The sequence below is a fragment of the Apteryx mantelli genome, chromosome 1 (genome assembly GCF_036417845.1).
Source record: "Apteryx mantelli isolate bAptMan1 chromosome 1, bAptMan1.hap1, whole genome shotgun sequence".
Lineage (NCBI taxonomy): Eukaryota > Metazoa > Chordata > Aves > Apterygiformes > Apterygidae > Apteryx > Apteryx mantelli.
The window spans coordinates 194,316,163-194,329,780 of record NC_089978.1 but is presented as its reverse complement, the minus strand read 5'-3'; the positions used below and the strand labels follow the sequence as shown (position 1 = coordinate 194,329,780).

At 37.3% G+C, this 13,618-nt stretch overlaps 1 protein-coding gene across 1 annotated transcript; it reads right to left on the bottom strand.

Annotated features, from left to right (window-relative positions):
* Positions 1–2,293: 2,293 nt before the first annotated feature.
* On the bottom strand, positions 2,294–6,833 carry LOC136992269 (uncharacterized). Its single transcript, XM_067298175.1, is given in 4 exon segments — positions 2,294–2,479; positions 6,300–6,678; positions 6,680–6,773; positions 6,776–6,833. Coding segments are annotated over 4 exon segments (717 nt in total).
* Between the last annotated feature and the right edge of the window lie 6,785 nt (positions 6,834–13,618).

The following is a 13,618-nucleotide window of genomic DNA, read 5'->3' as shown; positions in this document are numbered from 1 at the left end:
TGAATCAGAATACTAAGCTTTTCTCCCCTTGAAAGGCAAGATATAGCAGTTTCTCTCTGAGAGGTCCCTGCATGCCCTCTCTCCTCACTTAGAATGCTTGAGAGAGGGTAAAAGAAGTGCTGACTTCATTACTTGGACCAAAATTGGTGGGAACAGAACCAGGCTATCAGTGTGTTTAGACTGGTTTGGATATACAAGATGTATACATTGTAAAAAAAACCAAAATGACAAAAAAAAACCCAGAAAAACTGAAAAAACTGATTGAAATTTATTGACTGAAAATGAAATACACAAAATTATCATTTTTTATTCAGTAGCTATTGTAGTCTGAAAAAAAAGCACACTCAGACATAATGCAAAAATGTCAACCCATACAACCTTCCTTTCCAGGTATATGCCTTATGCATTAAAAGCTAATGCCCTTATAGTACCTTCTAACAATTTACATACACTGAATCCACTATGTAGAGCAAAAAATATGACTTGCATAATGAACTGCTCACAAAAAAACAGAAGGTATGCAAAATAAACACATCAACTAGCTGAATACTAATTATCTATAAGCAAAATCTGGAGACATCAGTATGCAGAACAAATCAGTTATTGCAGTGAACACCTATAACTAATTTCCTCCAGGAAGAAAATTTTCCATTAGCTTTAGTGAATTTATACCCATTATAGAAAGGTTGTAGCTAAATAAATATTATTTTAGTTTAATTGGATTAAAAATTAGAAATGCAAATTCTGATGCACCATGTCTCTAAGTCCTTGTCTCCCTTTTTATGGTAATACCCTTCTAATGGTTTAAGCCTATGAAGAAAAACACTGAAGATTTTAACTAGCAGCTTTGCAGGGGGGCAGAAAGGAGCAAAGAAGATTTAGTGGTGAAAAGAGCAAATAAATAGGTGCTCCAAGATTAAAAAGAGGGTAGAAGTGCATGCTGAGCTGTTGAAAGACCTCTCTGTGTTTAAAGAAAAATATTGTTTGGTTCTTTCACCAGTGCATGATCAAAATAAGAGGTACAAATTAGTTCATGGCTGCTGAAGCTACAAAACATCATGCAGAGAGCTGTCTTTGGGAACGTTTTAATGAGGAGAAGAGGTCATCAGACTGTGACATTGCTTTTCAGAATTCTTCAAGAACAACACAGACTTCCTGTTCCAAATGTGGTAAAGAATAAAACAACCTTAGCAGTAATCGCACAACTTTTGAACCATGTTCCTTGGAAATACTGTACCGTGCTCATTTTGTAGCTTTAGTTAGCTATCTCAAAGGAATTCTTCCATATTTTCTGTGTGCCCTTATTTCAAAAGTACAGTGAAATTGTAGAGCTTCAACAAGGATTATATTTATAAAATAAAGTTTTATTCAGTCTTCTAAAGAGATTTTAATGTTTTCATTGCTCTAGGTGAAATGGTACACTGTGGCTCTGTTCATTAACATTTAGCATCAGTGCAAAAATCAAGGATTACCACATACAGTTTGAAAGGACATCCAAAATAACTTTGAAATTAAATTCACTACAATCTTAGTTTTGCAGCATTTCAAAAGTGATTTTAAAACGTATAAGTTAAGCTAATGGCATTCTAGGTCAAATACCCCCAGCCCAATAACAAGTCCCACATAGAATGTCATTATTTAAATTTGCGGTATACTGTATATGCTGACTAGAACTGAAGAATTCCACTGTAAATTTGATAAATAAGATGTATACTGTAGTGTAGTTATTTGAAGAAAGTTTCCTTGAGGATATTTAGAGAGACCATTAGCAAAGAGAAGGTGCTGGCAAATCAAATAATTATTCTAATTTTGGGCCTCATTAGCAGAAATCTCACAACTGGAATGGCTTCAGGATTGCTTGTAATTATAAAAATGCCAGTCACTAGCAATTGGCAGTGTTTTTTACTCCTGAAAAAACAATTTCTCGTGAAAGAAATAGGTAGCAAAATCATGACTTCTAAACATCTTTTTCAAAGCTTTCTAGCAGTAAGAGAAAATAAAAATGCATGTCAAATAAACATCATGAATCAGGTGATATAGTTAATAATTTGGCTGAAAAGTAACTTGGTCATTTGTTCATTAAAACAGAAAGGACTGTATAACAAAACTTTTTTTTTCTTTTTAGAATAGTTGTAATAAAATTTCATTTTGAAAAACGTCAGCAACAATGATACAAAGCTGGTGTAGATGGACTATTGTTCATGCCATAGAAATGACATTGTAATTCTCTCATTTCATGTTCTTTTAAATTATGACTGCTATGTTAAGAGAAGAAAGGATAATATCAGCTATACTATATGTCACCAGATTCTTCCTTTTCCACCAAATGAAGGGAAAAATGAATTTGGTAACTCTCTTCTGTAATCAGAGAAGAGATCTCTGTCATAGAGGTTTCATTGAGCTTTTTCGGGTGTAAAGGGTGCTGGTTGTCAAATATCTGCCATCTGAAGTGTGTAATTGTAACCTGAATATTGAAAGTCTACAAAAGAAACATACATCTAGCTATGTATTTGTTAACAAAGACATGTTCTGATTGCCAAACACACTTTAGCAATAAATATTTATTTTTATGCCTTTAATCTTACAGCTGTGAATTTTTATGATTACCAAGTGTTTGCAGCCTGAAACGCTCTCCCATGAATCGGTTTACTTAAGCATTTACATTTGTTTTATTCTTTGTAGTATAGTTTTCTCCTCTTTCACATGAGTTACTAAATAGCCATTTGGAAATGTTGCAGTTGTCTGTTTTACCTCTAAAAAAATCCCAATGTAAATTTTTCCCACAAAGACTAACAAGTTTATTGGTTTTCAGTTTAAACCTTTAATCCTGTTTGAATGGATTGATGTCTTTTTTCCTTGATTTACCAGATTCTTCTGTCAGTGATTAGGGCCTGGGAGTTTGGGCTAATCTGAGATTTCTCCTCTTCTTGTATTGTCATTCTAGTGTCCATTATTCTTCTCTTTTTTCCTTCCCAAGAATAACACTGTATTCTATTCAATAACCATTGCTCACTGAAAGAAGATGTCTTAGATAGCCAATTAGCTGTTATGCATAGCGTTTTTAGCCAGCATGGCAGCAGTATTTGTTACAGGACTGTAAGCAAAGCATTGAAAAGTAAATGTTAAAAAAGAGAGAGGAAGGAAAAAGAGATTCTGAAATTCTGAATTTTGCTTTCAATTATCCCAAACTACATCTACAGGCAGTAATGACAAGTGTAAGTTTTGAGAATCAACATGATGGGAGAAAAGAATCTTTGATTCAGTGGATAAAACTGTGATGTAAAAATCCTGGAGCAGTTTTACTAGTAAGTATGCTTTTATAATTAGAGTGTCAATGATTCTCTCTTTAGTGCATAAATGATGTAGGGTCCTTTGATAACAAAATGTGGGCAGCTCTTGGAAACTTTTATATAACTGTCATAAAACGAGACACTACACAATGTTCCTGAATTAAATGCCATTAAAACCAATGAATAGCTTTACTGACTACAATAGATTTGTACTGATGTAAGAAAAATCAAAACCTGCCCTTGATACATAAAATGTAAGTTCTGAAAAAAAATATAGGCAGTCATAAAATAAATGGGTGTATTCTAGGTAAAATGTATATTTGTGTTTGCTGTGGCCAGGGTTTACACTACCAGTCATCTTCTGTCAAAATCTTTTTTGTATAGAGAAAAGAAACAAAAAAACACAGAAAATTCCCAAAGCAGTATTTGGTTGTCTTTAACACTCTAAGATGGTGTTCTTTGTTGAAGGGGAAAAAGATGTCTTTAAAATAGGGTGATACAGTAAAATCTCAAAAAAAGTTTCATTCAAGTCATGGTATGCGCATATAACTAACAAACATTATTTATTACTACTAGCTGAGCATTTATTTTTGTTACTATTAATTGTTTGCTACCTATTAATACATGGTCTTATTCTTCATGTATATATTTTGTCTTTTCATTAAAACATTATACAAACTGTAGTCTGCTTTTCAGACTTTCTCCAAAAATATTTGTTATTCTTTCATTTGGCAAATGACTTAAGGTGTGTGCTTACCTAAGCATTTTGTTTAAAATTTTTAGAAAATATTGTTCAAAATTCATATTCTTAAATAACTTTTATGAAATGTTGTTATCAAATATCAGTTATACAGAACATTTGATGACAGATAGAACAGGATGATTTAAACGCAACATTTCCTATGAGGAGTCCACTCTAAATGTCGGCTGGTACCAATGAAAATGTCTACTGGTACCAAAGTAACTCTTCACGTGTTTTACTATTGTTGGATTAAATCCAGTGTACCCCACATCTTGTTGGACTGTTCATTAAAATTTTAACTTGATGAAAACAATTCATGCTAATTAACTATCACTGAGCAGTGCTTAATAAGCAGACTTAACTGTAACTACTTTGCACTGCATAAAATAACAGATTGCATTATTATGCCACACATGGTTTTTGATCTTGTCAGGACTAACATTTCATGAGTGTAAGCAAGACATACAAAAGGGCAGTCTAGATGCTGTAGGATGCTGTAGGAGTGATTTAGCAAATGGTTTAGTACATCTCTACATTAAGAAAGCACCATGTTACCACAGGGAGCTATGAGACAGTGCATGGCACTGAGTTATTTTCTGGATGAAACATAAACCTAAGATTGGTTTTCATTGTAATCACCACAGATCACATGGTAGTTTTAGCAGGAATAGCAGGAATAACCAAAATCCGGTTTAATTGATTAAATACTATTATTGCAACAGAATACATCACTGTGGTTTCTCATTTCCTAACCTATTGCACACTGGTGCTTTACTTGGTAAAAAGCTGTAACGATATGTACCCCAGGCTGTTTTGTATTAGTGTTGTACTACTGTTGGTAATACTGACTCATATATCCATAAATTGTATGGATACATAGTTTATCTGTAAACCATATCTTGGCTTTGTATATATATGTGCAATCCTCTTAGAGGGCAGTGCTTTACACATAAGTCATAGAGATAATTTCTAGAATTTATTTCCATAAAGAATCCATTACAGGTGTATACCTTGAGAGAGATGAACAGTGGAGATCCTAAATTATAGCATTTTGCAAAAATGCTGTAACTGTAGTTAGTCACTGTAGGTACTGTAGTAACTGTAGTTAGTATGGAAAAAAATCTTAAGACCTTAGTGACAGGAATTTCTTCTATTGCAACTTTGCTGTGTATTTGTAGTACAACCATGTACGTGTAATCTATCACCTCTTTAGGCCCCAGGTTTCTGACATGCCAAGGCAACAGGGCTGAGTTCTGCTTCCCTCAGCAGAGAGCCGTCAGGTGGAATTTGTAGTCTTCTCTCCAGGGTAATTCTACTTTTCCTTGGGACTCTCTATGTATTCCTTCAATGCAAACCTGCAGGTTCATGTCCAAAGACTGAAAGGTGAGAGAGAAGAGGAGAAAATCTTTTAGAAATTTAATAGAAGCAGCCTAATAGACAGTCAAAGTGCAGTGAGGCAAGGCCAGCACTGTGCTTGAAGGGGCCCTAATATGTGAAAGTAAATGGCCTTCTAGTCTATTATAATATCCATTAATTTAGGAGGACAAACTTCCATTTTGTGGCAGTCTTGGGAAAATAAACTGTATTCCAGAAGAAGAACAAGAAGGAAACTCTGTGGGCAGAAAGTATTGGCCTGTTATTCCTGTCAGGCCAGGACTGAAAGAGTATCACTTGGGGAGAATAATGATAAGAGAGAAGAGAGAGACCCAGAGGGAGGGCAAATAGTGAGACATATAAAGAATGTACAAGATCCTCATAACTGATGTTATTAGCCCGATGCTGCCAATTTCATACTTAGACTGGTAGCTTAAATGTAGCAGCTATGCATTGGTGGTGGCATTTATCAAAGTCTCATCACTAAGATTTAAAATCCTGTTCTTCAGACTCATTTAAATGGTTATAACAGAGGCTTTGATCCTCTTCTCCAGAATTTTCAGTCTCACTCGCTGATTGCTGGACAGCTGAGAGAGACCTGCTGCCTGGTGCCACGCACATACTGCATTAACATCATTCAGTAGCAGAAGTCGGGTGACATTCGTTTATATTCCTTTTGGACAAATCTACTGCAGGACAACTGACCTACCTGTATTAAATAAGAGTTTCAGATATTTTACTATTATCTCTTTCTCTCACTCTTGTAGTCACATATCCTAGTTTTAAAGTCACAGAATCACAGAATGGTTGAGGTTGGAAGGGACCTCTGGAGATCATCTAGTCCAACCCCCCTGCTCAGGCAGGCTCACCTAGAACACGTTGCACAGGATTGCATCCAGGCGCGTTTGGAATATCTCCAGAGAAGGAGACTCCACCACCTCTCGGGGCAACCTGTTCCAGTGCTCTGTCACCCTCACAGTGAAAAAGTTTTTCCTCATGTTCAGATGGAAGCGTCTGTGTTTCAGTTTGTGCCCGTTGCCTCGCGTCCTGTCACTGGGCACCACTGAAAAGAGTCTGGCCCCATCCTCTTGACACCCTCCCTTCAGATACTTGTACACGTTGATAAGATCTCCTCTCAGCCTTCTCTTCTCCAGGCTAAACAGGCCAAGCTCTCTCAGCCTTTCCTCATAAGAGAGATGTTCCAGTCCCCTAATCATCTTTGTAGCCCTTCGCTGGACTTGCTCCAGTAGTGCCACATCCCTCTTGCACGGGGGAGCCCAGAACTGGACGCAGTACTCCAGAGGTGGCCTCACCAGGGCTGAGTAGAGGGGGAGGATCACCTCCCTCGACCTGCTGGCAACACTCTTCCTGATGCACCCCAGGATACCATTGGCCTTCTTGGCCACAAGGGCACATTGCTGCCTCATGCTTAACTTGGTGTCCACCAGCACTCCCAGGTCCTTCTCTGCAGAGCTGCTTTCCAGCAGGTCAACCCCCAACCTGTACTGGTGCATGGGGTTATTCCTGCCTAGGTGCGGGACCCTGCACTTGCCTTTGTTGAACTTCAGGAGGTTCCTCTCCGCCCACCTCTCCAGCCTGTCCAAGTCTCTCTGAATGGCAGCACAGCCCTCTGGTGTATCAGCCACTCCTCCCAGTTTTGTATCGTCAGCAAACTTGCTGAGGGTGCACTCTGTCCCTTCATCCAGGTCAGATACGTGCTCTGCATGTAAACCCTTGCTCACTGTCTGAACTTTGCATACAAGTAACAAGAAACTGTGTAGAGTAGTCACAACCCCAAAGTCTTTTCAGCTACCTAGGGAGACACTTCTCTATTTGTGTGTCATGACTCTTCAGAGCTGACAAGTATTACCTTAAGGCAAAAACGAAGTATATGTGACTATAGGAGGGCCATCACCAATTTTTTTTGCTCTTCTAAAGCATTTTGCTGTATTTGCAAAAATATTGATAAGCTAGTCCCAGTTAAAGTTTAACAATTTATGCAATTGTTACAACTTTCTAGTAAGGAAGCTGCAAAATTGTATATATCATTTTTCCAACATCATACAACAGAGTAGAATTAGGAGACTCAAGTGGCCTCAGAAGTGAGCTCAGAAAACAGGAAGCATGTATTAGTATTTGCTCAGTAACATACTGCAGGCCTGAAACACCATCCACCCACCTCCCTCATCATACCAGCACAGGCCAAGAGGGAGAAGAGATTGCAAGTGAGCAAGAGAGACATCACAAATAAAAATACTTGTCTTGATAGGGTGCCTTCAGAGAATGATTTTATGCTCAGTGCCTGAAGCTGTTACATTATAATACAAAGGAAATAAAAGTATACAGGAGGAAATACCCCAGCATTTCTGATAGCAATTGCCCAATTATAAACTTGAGTGGGATTAAATGGGTTATTTAAAAAATATCTCTGTACTCTGGTGAAGTTGACAACAACATCTGTTGTTTAGATTGTCTAAAATTTTTAGCCATGTGATCATTTCTGAACTAATAACTGTTTGTGTTCAAACATTCTCATTTCTGGACGTTGCCCCAAGCTAACTTCTGTGTGTGTGTGAAAATTGCAGTAGAAATAGCTCCACTGCTTCTTGATTTCTGCAAAGTTCTAGAAAACATACATTTTGTCAACATTAAACCCTTTTATACCTACCTACTTGAAAAACTATTGTTACTCCATGAGGTGGAGGTAGGACTTCACATTTGCCCAGTAGGCTACTGAGGATCAGAAAGTTGTTGTTTTTCTAAAAAAACAAAATTTTCCAGATGATTAGTTTCAGTATTTGTAGATTGCACATAATCTCTTGTGGTTTGTTAAACTGTAACAACAAAATTCTTGCATCCCTTTGAGCTTTGCTGCAGCGTGTAGTTGCAGAGACTAAGGAACAATTTTTGTACAGCTGAGCTTTTGCCTGCTGGAGGCAACAAAAACAAGATCAAAGAGATGCTACAGCTTCATTTCCAGGACTCCCCTTGATACAGAGACAGGGAAATGGAGAAGAACATAGGAATAGGAAAGCCAGCTATTGAAAAGTTAGGAAATGACAGGAAATTAAAATTGGCCAGTAGGTATTCACACTGTGTAGTTTAGGCTGTCTGCTGGAGGAATTTTTATGCTCTTCATCTTATTTAATATGTAGCAACGGTGCTTCTGATAGTAGCTCTGCTGTATGCCTTATTACAGATTTCTCAGCACCAAGTTCCCAAAATGTAAGAATGAGAGGATTCTGCTGTGTTCTTAATGCCTGTGTTGGGTTGCCACCAGTCACTCCATATTCAGGAGCATGATGATCCCTTAATTTTTATTATACAAAGGTCACTCTTAATGTGGCAGCTTTTATTAACCATATTTGCCTATTTTTTGGTTATGTTATTTCCTTTTCCTCTCCTCCCTCAGTATTTGTTATTAAGAGATTTAATACTTTGGTCTAAATAACAACCATGTGCAACCATTTGTATTCAGAGATGCAGCCCTAACGTGTTGTGATTGTATGTACAATTAAGGCTTTTTTTTTGTGAGTATTATTCTCTTATCTGTTTTTCTTCATGCCTCATATCCTCAAGCCATGTGAACACAATAGAATCTCACCTCATTTTCTCTTACAAAAAAAAAAAATTTTGATTCTCTAGAATGCAAAGACTGAAAAAAAGGGACATAAAGAGTTAAGAAAATACACCCCTCCCCAAATTGTTATTCTATTACTTCATGAAATAGCATGATTTGAGATTTGATGTAGAATTTTTGAAATCAATGGACTGGTGATACTTTTTAAAGTATGCTTTGGTTAAGGAGAAACTGTCAAACTTAGTAGTTTGGACACTGGAAACAGTGAATTTTCATTAGAGGTTCCATGAAACTTCAATTTGTTCTCCATTTATCTGAAAGAGACTTATTCTAAGGCAGACTAAGGCATCGCATTGCATTGCATTGCATTGCATTGCATGGGAGGTCTTGGACCCTTACTGAAGAGATGCCTGAAGGACTGCATGAAGACCAGCTTGGATCAGGAATCAGTCCTTCTGTGTCCATGTGATGCTGAGGTAATGACAACATTGCTTCTGGATGGAAGTGGGTACCTCACATTGCATCTTTTGATCTTAATGACATGAGTCTGTGCTAGTCTGGGCATTTCAGTGCAGATGCGCGCATTGTCTGTCCTTGGGAGAGTTGGGCAGGTCACACACTGTCTGTTTTAGCATTTAAGCAGGCCCAAAGGGGGTTCCAAAATCAGAATTTCTTGCAACACAGCCTAGTTTTGGTCAGGAGGAGGTATGCAGACTATCATCAAAGGTGGGATATCTTGTCAGCTAAGCTTTGGGAACCAAGATGGAGAGGGCTGTCTGGAGTCTTCCTCACTATCTCTAGGCCATATACAGCCCTAGGCATTTAATGTAAACTAATCCTGCCTCTCTGCTGAATCAGGGACTGTGTGATGTTGGCATCACAGAATGGTTACTTTTTCTGTCTTCTTGGGTTGGACAGGACACACTTGTCCTAACAGTATGTCAAGCGCATTGATCAAAGGAATGTGTTTGTTTCTTTATTGTGGTGGTGGAGGGCATTAATTTCTTTTATGCAGTTATACAGTTCGCTAAACATGTATCCTTTTAGGTTATATTGTTAATATGTATGCTTTTATATTTTCAGACATACCTGGCTGTATTGATTAGTGAATTATATAAATAGAAGAAAATAATAAACTAAAACAACTACATCTTTCATTTCTGGACTGCTAGATTGCTGGTGTAATTTGCTTCCTTCAGAACAGCACTGAGGAATGCTTTCCAGAGGGCTGAAATAAAACTGCTGAATGTGATGATCTTGCCCCCTAGTGGTCTTCAGAGAGGATAGTTGATATTATACTGTCAATTATGAGACCTGGTTTTGGCTCCATGGGTGGGAAATTTAAGTCTTTGTAGAAAAACGGATTCCTCCCAGATTGAAAAGATACAAATCAGAGGTATTTATTTAATATTGAGATCCAGATTAATCATTTACAACAGCTGTAGTATTTTTAAGAGATGTCTATATATAATATTCAGTTTCCCTAATGTTTTCATTAACAAAATTGACAATATTAGTCAGCATTGTAAAGCCCTAATTGGCTGTGTGCCATCTTTGTTTCCATCCTGAGTAATGTGAGGCAATGGTTCTCAGTTACGAACTGTGGATCATTGGTGGTCTGTAAGACATCAGCAGGTGATTCATGAAATTATCGCAAAAGTAGAATTTGCACATACATTTCCAAAATATGCAAACAAACAATTGAATAAAGTAGGGAAAATCAAAAAAGAAACAAATGTTCAAAGTTTATCATGTTTTTAAGCTAAAAGTTTTAAAAGGTCTTTGATTTTAAAAGGGCTTTGATTTAAAAGACTGAAAAATGTTTTTTTTAGTAGTCTAGAAATGGATTAATATCAATGGTTGAGCGGACAAACAGTCTAATAACTAAAGCTTCTCCCAGCAGGCTGAAAGCACTTTTCAGCCCTGGAGCTTTTCAGCCCTGGAGAGCGCAGTGAGAGCTGAGGGCATTCAGAACTGGTGCTCTCAGGATCTCCATTAATTATAGTTAGCTATAGCTATAAACCCCAATATCTGTTATCCTGTTCAAATATTGCTTCCAACAAGTTCTTAGGATGTGCTGCCCTATAATACTGAATCTAGTGTTGGTACTGAAAGTAGGAAGAGATGCTGAGATGGAATTTTCAATATCTCTTACTGACCGAGGAGCATGTACCCTCCTGAAAGTCAGCTGGACCTCTGCTATGGAAACACTCTTTTGAAGACTTCTTTTGAAACATCCTCTTTATAATTTTACCACAAGACCATGTTAGGTAATAAATGTAGTCTATATTGTAAAACAGTGGTGGCTCTAATGCTTTTTAGCTTGTGGGGAAAATGTCGTTCACGCGTTTGCCTGAGTGTGCATGCATACCCTCATATAATAAAACAGAGGGAAAACAACAATATCATACAAAAAAAGAGCAGCATAGGCTATTTATATTGTGTTATGTCACTAGTGCCATCACTATTCAGACACAATGACAAAGAAAGATTTCAGTAAGATTATAAAGTTCTGGTGAGATCACTACCCTCAACAAAAATGTCACTGCTGCTGTATTCCCCCCCCAACCCCCCAAAAAAATTTTAAGAAACTTTCTCTTGAGCTGTAATGCTTGTCATCTTCTGAGGTGTTTTCTTTCTGTTTGTTTTCTTGGTTGTTGCTGTCTTTCCAGAACGAGATCAGTTTTGAGGGGGAAGATGAGACTTAGTTATTCACCAGTCTTACAATGAAGAAATCTGAGCTGTATTTCTTGTTTTGTCAGAGACTGCTTATGAAACCTCAGCCAAGGCACATAGAATTTGATTTTATGAGATTCTGCATACTAAAGCAGAGCTCCCAGTGTTTCCATTGATTCCACTTCGAACTTTGGATGCTCTCTCCTTCCAAAAAGCACACAAAAGCCTTATTCATTCTGCTCATTAATAGGTAAAGTGAGCATCATCATTATTCCTCCCTCTAAGGAGGAACAGTGAGGATTAAATACACTAGTGTTAGTGTGGTGCTAGTGAGAGTGTGCGTCTTCTAAATGTCACTAAAAATCTCACATCTAAACAAGAACAATACAAAAGAAAAAATATAGAAAAATGAATATTGATGCATCCTAAATTGTTATGCTGCCAGGAAAAGCTATTTTTACAAGGCATGATGTGTTTTTACCCCTTATCCTGCCTATGCTCTAAATTTGACTTGCATCTTCATTTTCTAAAAATCTTGTTTGGAGTTCTAGGCAACACTTTGGGATGAGGAGTAGTATTGATGTTTGTTGCTGAAACAGGCTAACCATTTATGTCACAAGTCAAGAAACATTTTTATTTTTAACGTTCTCTCTTTGCTTCAGTGATTCTTGTACAAAGATTTTATTAGCCTTTGAAAACTGTGTCAAGGCCAATTCTCTCCTGGTTTGTGCTCTTTCTAAGACACAGAGAATGTGGGAGCTGCATGGCTTGCTAAGGATCTACAGATTGGAAACAAAAGTTCATTCTGGAAAAGAAGCTAAATTATTTTCTTGTTCTAGTGGTCACATTAAAGTTTGATTAAATTTATTGCAACTGGGTGCCTGAAGGGGTTTCGGTAGCTGTTAGGATATGTGAATACTTTTTGTAAGGCTAGTACTGCTCTGCTGCTGTGGGTTGGATGTGAAAAATATTGATGATGTACCAGGGTGTTCCCAGGAAACAATCCCATTTCCCCAGAGATGCTCTTTGTTTCTTCATAAGAGCATAATAATTGTATCCATAACATGGATAACACCGGGCATCTATCTGGCTCAATACCCAGTCCCCAGCAGCTGGCAGTAGTACAGGCCTAGAAAGAGTCCAAGGACATCTCAAGAAAATAATCATTTTTCTCCAGAAAACAACACTAGGTTCAAGGAACCTGCAGCTCAGCTAATTCCTGTGCCATTTCTGAGATATAGTATCTTTGCAACTAATAGCCCTTTATGTTTTTCCATTAATTAGCCCACTGACTTTTTGAACCTGCGTAACTTTTTCCATTCCATATAATCCTCTGACAAAAAGCACCACAGTTTAACTACACATAAGTGAAAAAAATTTCCTTTTGTTTGTTCTGAACTTGTCATGTGGTCATTTAATCATAGACATGATGCTGCTACTGCTTAACTTATGAAAAGTATGAAGCATTCTCTCTGCACTTTCTCCACCCCATGCATGTTTTTCATGTAACTGTATTGTCTTGCCTGAGGCATCTTTTCTCCAGGGTGGAGAATCTTGTTTGTTTATTTGATCCTCATGAAGAAGTCAAGGTATATCTTTAACTATCTTTACTATTCTTTTTAGCACCTTTTCCATTTCTTCTATGTTCTTTTTACACAGATAGACAAGAACTACACATAATGTTTGAGATATGGACATGCTGTGAATGTAATTCATGACAAAACCCTGTTTTCTGTGCTGTTCTTTAGTCCTAATATTCTATGTGCTTATTTTGACTGCTACTGATCATTGAGCTGGCCATTTTATAGAACTGTCTCTTTTAGCTTCAAGATCCCTTTCCTAAAAGGCAAGAGCCTCTGCTGATGAGATATAAAGTTAGAAATGTTTTCCCCCAAGTACATCATGTTATTTTTGCTGACATTGAATTTCATCTGCTTTTTGTAATTGTTCAGTCAA